The following is a 7,209-nucleotide window of genomic DNA, read 5'->3' as shown; positions in this document are numbered from 1 at the left end:
CGAAGAGGCCAAAGCAGCGTCTGCGGCGGCTTCAAAAACGGCCATGAATGAGCCGGTAGCCCACCTGGAAGAGCCCAGAGGAGTGGTATGGGGCCAAAGAGGAGAGCATGCTCAGACTCCCTTGGCCCCGGTCTCTAATGATTTGGCTCAATATTGGAACGTTCAATCCTTGTTCCACTCGCCTCAGACCTGGCTGCATCTCTTCCGCAGCCTTCAGCACCAAAGCTTCTTGAATCATTTCAAGAACCAATATGAAGCCCAGGAGACTCGGGTTTCCATGCCTCAGCCTTTGTCAGAAGATCAGCTACATGATCTTGTTGGCCGATTGGTTCCAGACCCTTCGGTAACTTATTATAAAAGTGCGTTCCCTGCCATTTTTGGGCTCCTCACTTTGATTAGTCTTCATTTTCAATTTAGCAAGTGATTCACAACGACCAATTCGTCTTCATTGTGGTGGTTGTTTTCCAATTTGAAAATGGCGTCGCCTCAAACCGCAACGAATCTCACGAGTGTTCAAGTGCGGCCAGATTATCAGCACTATGGGCTCGCGATCCGCAACTACATCAAGGTAAAACATTGGTGAAATGCAAGCAATTGTTCTAGTCCAATCAAACGCAGTTCGAGTTCCAGGGACGGAAATCCGATTGCGTCTTGGTATGCGGGAATCGGGCCTTCAACCTTCATCGCTCCGTGTTGTATTCGTCCACGGGATTGATCCAAGGGAAATCATGAGACGTTCCAACAGGGACCCGATTGTCGTCGAAAGAGGTTCACCGGTCTGATCGAGCAATGCCTGTCCGTGATCTACAGAGGACAGGGTATCTTCACTTGCGAGCAGTTGCCACTGTTCTATCGGATGGCCACCGCTATTCAGTTGAAGTAAGTGAGCCATCAATCTACGTATTTGTAGACGCCATGGATCAGTACATGTCCCCGTTATTTCAGATTGGGCGTGGCATATCACTCTCTCCCATAATCCGTCAGACATCCCTATGAGTATTTTCAAACCCTCGACTGAAGCACAAGAGAATAATGAGCCCACTCCTGGTGCCAATTGCTCTGGCCAGAATAGCGATTTCCAAACTTCAATCGATCGACCTGCTTTGGCGCGGTTGGACGTCAATTTAGGCCCAGGCGACCCGATCGCTCCGAGACCATCCATTCATTATGAAGATCTGGTTCCCACCTTATTTAGCCCCACCCAATGTGATCGGAATGAGAGCTAAGCACGTGTCGAAATGTCAAAAGTTGAATAAACACAGACGATTACACGATTAGTGAACGTCAATATGAATTTTGAAAGCGACCGATTACATTGTGAGCAAGTTGGAAGTCGATGAACCAATAGATAGTGCTAGTACAATATCTTTGACGGATATGAAAAACAAAGTTCATGAAATGGCCAATCGAGATGCTAGTTTTTCAATATGAAAGATTCCTAAATGTTCAAGCAGAAACAATTCATTTGTTTTACCTCCATGATCTATGTTTCTGAAGCAACCAACGCATCTCGAAAGTGCAAGGAAATGTAACAAAAATTGTAACGCAACGATGAGGCATTCGGAATTTCGTTTCAATCTCCCAACAATGTGCTTGAATGTGGGCGACATGATTGCACCTTCACGTAATCGAGGTGACTCCGACACCGCTGGACAGAGGCTTGTTTCCTCCGTTTCAGTCAACTGCTTCCACCACATGGATGAAAATTGTCCCATCATAACCCCTCCAACGTTTCGTGCTTAAACTTGTGGTCGGACCACTTGCTCAAACCTGTTTTATGAACTGTGTTAGAGAAGAACAATTGCTTGACACAGAGTTGTGTTAGGGCTTCCACTCAAATCTGAATCGTTGACACTGTGTCCAATTTCTGTGCCCTAGTTGTCCTAGGTATCTCAACTGAGAATGGAACTTTTTGACCGCCAGCAACAGCTGATACAAGAACATGGGATAGCACGCCCTTGATCGATCTCTACGTATAGGTGGTTATGTATGGTTTTAAGAAAACACCTCTCTCGTGAAGAGAAGCTTGCGCAAGTCCCCTTTTTTCTCTTCAAACTCGCGGCATGATATAGCGGATTCATACCAATTGTTCTGACCAACTGAAAGATGCCTTCCTTTGTACCGTTATCAACTCGTGCCAATGGCCATCCAGTTGTCTGTGAGAGCACGCTCCACCACACATATTTCGAAGAACATTCAATTACGAGTAAATCGACCATTTCAGTGTCACAAATCCTCAACTCAACTATGCTAGGACTCGACTTGAAATGTTCAGCATTTTTAATATTTTTATACTTTATAGTTGAAATTTATTTTCCATGAGCACAATACTTCCAAACCGAATAGAACAATTCTCACCACTCCAAATTTGTTGCCTGTTTTTTTTGTACGTGCAACATAGATTATTAATTCTCAAGATTTCTATTAATCTTCTTGAGATTGTCAAGTGCCCTACTCGTGACTTCTTTGTTCGAGGCTTCCTTCATTCCGTCACATGATCTCCTTGTAACCCTTCAATCAATTGCTTCCAATTCCATTCAGGTCCTGCAACCCAACAACGTTGAACTTGCCATTTTTCATTTCCTCAATCTGTAAGCATCACAATATCCCAAACTTTTGAGCATCCGATCCATCACTATTCTAAACTTGAATAGCCTGATATCAAGTGATCCTAGAGCCTGAGTTCTTCCCACTGTCCTCCCTCATCTTTCCCTTGATTAAACAAACGATCAGCATCGAGGAGGAGCGGTATCCGTATAGGGCTGGTCAAATGAACGCCTTCATAGACAACTGACGATATTCCATGGAGTAAAATCAAAGACAACATGCCCAGCCACACTGCGCTGTGCATGCATTGGATTTTGACATTTTTTCCATTTTACATGCTTGTCTAGGCAATTAGCATTGTGGTATTGAGCCAATTTGATAGTGTGTTCACTGATTAACACCAAATATGCTCATTTAGTAGGGTTTTGTAACACAACTCGCTCAAAAGCATTCGATTATTCAAAATTCAATGGGCGAATGGTGGGAGTTGATTGTGATGTTTGTCTTAGTTCTCTCCCCCCAAAATGCCCAAAATCAGGGTGCCGGACCACATTTTTCCTTGAATTTCCTTTATTTGACATCCCCTATAGAGACTGTTTGTTTCATAATGAGACATCTTGCGGCAAAAAAAGAAAGATAGTGTTAGTAAACCCTTTGCTAACGTTTGTTCTTGCGTCGTTGCAAAGAAACATAATAAAAAACCCTAGACTTAATTTGAAGTTGATGAGTTAAGAGTGATGTTTTCCAAGAGTATGGGTTAAGAAATTGGACTAGATTTCTTGGAAAAAAAATCAATTCAGTTTTCTGTATTGTGGCATTATTACTTTAAGATGTGAAACATCAAGATGAAATGTACTTCAAAAAGGGTAAAATATTAAAAGGCAGGCTCCATAGTTAAAAAAATTGAAAAATTGAACACTTTTTTATGATTACTTTTGCAATTGAGTTCAAACAGTGTTATTACATATTGCTTTATACGTGTCACTAAATCTCATGTTGGCTGTTGCAAGTTTTAATTAAGCCATTTTCCCAACTTATTAGAATATACAGTTTTTCCATCATGACTTGTGCGACATTGTTTCAAACCTTCGAAAATCATTTCCCCATCTGCGAAGGGTTCGAATTTGAACACCTCAAAACATTTTGATGCACCACATTTTGAACTATTATGCCAAGATTAAATGCCAATGCTGACTAAGGAAAAAGTCAATAGTCTTTAAAGTTTAGGCTATAGGAATGTTTGAAGCCAAAAACACATTTTTTTTAGAGAAATACGATATTGATGGGGCAAAACCCATAACATATTGGTCATCTAAATTTTAGGAATGGTAACGAGTAACGGCTTTACATTTCTTTTTTAAGTAATGGTTGTGTAAAGTGGGCCAAGTTCAAAGCATGAACCTTTACAAAGAGAGTGGTTTTCATATTTTGCACTTTCATTTGCAAATATCTTTCTGAATACACTTGGCCAAGATTAGGATAAGTATGCTAAATTAACAACCATTGATGTAGTTCAAGTTCATTAATGAGTTCCAATCAGGATTGCAACAAACAATTGTAACCCTGAAGGCAGGGCTGAATATCCTTAGCAAAAAGGTACATAACAAATGACTCTTTGAAGTATTAAAGGGCAAAAAATTTACCAAGTTGCATTATTAATGTTCCTTGGTGCATACATTTAACAGAAAAATATTCAATTTAGGATTATTGGAAACCAAAGCTGTAATTTTTTGGGAGATTTGGTCAAAAATCACCTGAATGTTTAAAATTGCCCCGAAGTGACAAGATATTTGAACTAAAAATTAAAAAAAAGTCTACTTATCACTCTCTTTTAACTATCTCACATAACCTGAGATCATTCATAAGAAATGCAATCACTTTTATTTGTATCTGTCTTCACATGATTTCAATAGTTTTGAATGAATCGGAAACAGTCATGATTACCCCTGACTAGAGGGCTAGTCAGAGAAGCAACACTTACTAGATTTCTAAGATTTTTTTGGCTCCCTCGTGGCTGCCTGGTGTGTGCGATGGGGATCGGCTTTGAACACATTTAGTTACGTGATGCCCAAGATAAAGTTCCAAATTCAAGGAGCCAGTGAATTGATGGCTTGTTTGTCTCCTTTGGTTGAAACTGAGTAACGCAAGAGAAGTGGATTAGCCCGACACCCTGCTGCCCAACTACCAAAATGTGTTCAAAGCAGTCTCAAGTGGCTTGGTTGGAGTGACTTTTCTCTGACAAGCCCTGTACTCCTTACTAACGCTCCGTTTCCTTTTTTGGCCGCTAGAGTTTTTTCAACCCTTACCTCGCAGCCCCTAGAGCACAAAGTTCTTTGCTCAAATTCCTAGGAAAGAATGATTAAAGTGAGGGCATAAACTCCGCATTTCTCCTTCAATAGCACTTAAGGCCCAAGGCATACTTTTAACTCCATTCCAAGTAATAGCTGCTCTTGAAGTAAACTGTTGAGTCACTCATCGATGTCTGGCTTCAAGACCACCTCAATCTTGGCAAGCTTTGCCTTATTAACTCTTCCAACTTGATTCTATATTGATCAATCTTCGCAATGTTGGTGTTCGCAGTGTCCACATCTGTTCTAAGATTATCAGCACTCTTAACTGCTTCAACATGATCTCGAAGATCTTCTTGGCATCCAATCCAAGTAATCGAAATCACTTGAATTTAAATCAAGATCAGATTGGGAAATCTCTCGAAGGAAATGCTTGGAAAGTCTGATATAGCGGCTGGATATCAAAAACTAGAAAAAGCTTATCGTCATATATGAAAATATTTTCAGATTAATACAGGGTGAAGTATGTGATTAAAGTGGGCCTTGAGCATTGAATTCCTTCATTTTCGTTGGATGATTGCTACACGACGACTGAGAATTTCTCTAAAGACTATCATGAAAGATTCCCACACATTCGCCCTTTCCAATTGCCAACTTTCTGCTGGACGAGAAAGCATTTTTTGTCAGTCTATTGACTAAACTATAAACAGATGAATTTGAAGGATCATTTATTTCATTTTGAGGTAATAATCAATAACACGTTTGACCCAAACATGTAATAAACCACACAGCCCCTAACTGATGATACCGATGTATTAAAGGAATATACTTGGAAATATCACAAGAACTAAACTGAACACCTAACCAATAAAAGAACCGGCCAAATCGAAAAACGACATGCTTAACAATGAATTACGAAGCGATGAATGATAATCGTAAATCTATTTTGAACAAGTATCACAGACCAGGGACTCTAAAGTGCCCTTGCACCGACATGCAAATTATGCAAAGAATGAACACAATTCTGTGTAGATATCATCGGAACTAAACTGAACACCCGATCAGAAGATGTCTATTGTTTTCTTATCCTGGCCGCCTTCCTTTGAGCGATTGCCAAGCGCTTGGCAAGCACCTCGTCCGTGACATAGACATCGGTTGTGTTCAAGATGGCCCGATGCTCTGCATCCAAGGTGTCGTATAGTTCCTGCGATATCTCCTCTCCAATGTGGGTCGCCACATGTTGCTTCCAATTGGTCCTATAAATGCAGAAAAGAATGATGGTAATCCCTTTTTTATCACCTTCAAGCTGTACCTATGGATATATTGCGTACTTACCTTTGCCGTTGTTCATCCCTGTTGCACACTTGACATTTGTATATTTTCGACGAGGGATCGTGCGTCTTCATGTGGCGAATCAAAGCACAGGGGTCCGATAATTTCAAGCCGCATGACTGACAGCGGCTGTCGCCTTCCCTCGCATTGTCAGGCTCCTCCTTGGCTTCCGGCACGTCCTGGGGAGCCGCAATGGGAACATACAGAACTGCAATGTCTTCCACATGCGGATTGGCCATACTGTAGGTACTTAAGCGAGCTAAAAAGACAAATCAACCATATTGAACCCCATTCAAACCATTGCAAATCAGGTCTACAAAGCCGACGTACTCAACCAGCAGGCCATTTCTGCCTCTTCCCTTGTGTAAGCCTTTGTTGATCCATTGGTCAAAGCAATGAACAAATTGTCGTCCATTGTAGTCGAAAATTGCGTTTGTCGTCGGGAACACTTGAAATAACGACTTGAATCGACTGGAGATTGTCTTTTATGCTAGCTTCGTTGCTTGCCATTGGGTCACGAGCACGCCGACCCATTTCTTGCCCCACTTGGCTAGCATGCCGATTGGAAACCTGTTCTTGGGCATGGAGCAGGCAGTAGTGGAGAGGAAACCTTGCTAGAAGACGTTTCAGTTTTGCGTTACCTCCTAATCGAGCACTTGAACATGAAGATGGAAATCAATGAGCACTCTCTCAGCGGGAATCCATCTGTTTAGGAGGTAACACATAGCTCTACGAAACCTCGCTAGAAGACGTTCGATCTGTGACCGAGCTTTCCATTCCACTACTAATGTACTCCCTGTCATGCTACGTTGACAGCTATGGGAGGATTCAAGTGGTTTCGGTCACAAGTGTTATTGTCACTGGGCCGTTCTGGCGGCACGGTTGCGACTAGCTGGAGTAATTACATGTTTTCTTATTCTTTTTTTAGCACTACCGTGGCGTTCAAAGGGAAGTCCTTACGGTTGGTCCGGCACTATTCTCAGATAATTATGCGACTTATTTTCAATTATATTCAATTGCTAATTGCAACATATAATTAGGC

General features: G+C 41.5%; 1 protein-coding gene and 1 long non-coding RNA gene across 3 annotated transcripts in view; one reads left to right on the top strand and one right to left on the bottom strand.

The window, feature by feature from the left end:
- Window positions 1–441: 441 nt before the first annotated feature.
- Window positions 442–7,209, top strand: part of LOC131892083 (uncharacterized) — a 7,762-nt gene continuing 994 nt past the window's right edge. Inside the window, exons 1-3 of one of the 2 annotated variants that reach the window (XR_009374520.1) lie at window positions 442–568; window positions 631–879; window positions 946–1,277. This is a non-coding gene — a long non-coding RNA (uncharacterized LOC131892083). Of the gene's footprint in view, window positions 569–630; window positions 880–945; window positions 1,278–7,209 lie in introns of those variants that run through there. The other variant, XR_009374519.1, reaches the window with a different exon arrangement.
- Window positions 5,793–6,619, bottom strand: LOC131892082 (uncharacterized). Its single transcript, XM_059241817.1, has 3 exons — window positions 6,498–6,619; window positions 6,171–6,426; window positions 5,793–6,091 (listed from the first exon to the last, which is right to left on the bottom strand). Exons 1-3 carry the CDS (start codon window positions 6,580–6,582, stop codon window positions 5,908–5,910), a joined length of 525 nt encoding a protein of 174 aa, XP_059097800.1. The 5' UTR covers window positions 6,583–6,619; the 3' UTR covers window positions 5,793–5,907.

Source organism: Tigriopus californicus, chromosome 12, assembly GCF_007210705.1.
Source record: "Tigriopus californicus strain San Diego chromosome 12, Tcal_SD_v2.1, whole genome shotgun sequence".
Classification (NCBI taxonomy): Eukaryota; Metazoa; Arthropoda; class Copepoda; order Harpacticoida; family Harpacticidae; genus Tigriopus; species Tigriopus californicus.
Note: the sequence above shows the minus strand (reverse complement) of the source record. Positions and strands in the feature narration are given on the sequence as shown.

What these genes read in the sequence shown, in the direction of transcription:
- LOC131892082 (XM_059241817.1), bottom strand. Translation starts at nt 6,582, where the DNA reads ATGGACGACAATTTGTTCATTGCTTTGACCAATGGATCAACAAAGGCT. An exon ending in AGAAATGGCCTGCTGGTTGA is followed by an intron (nt 6,427 to 6,497) that starts GTACGTCGGCTT and finishes TTGTCTTTTTAG; the next exon opens with CTCGCTTAAGTACCTACAGT. An exon ending in AGGGATGAACAACGGCAAAG is followed by an intron (nt 6,092 to 6,170) that starts GTAAGTACGCAA and finishes CTGCATTTATAG; the next exon opens with GACCAATTGGAAGCAACATG.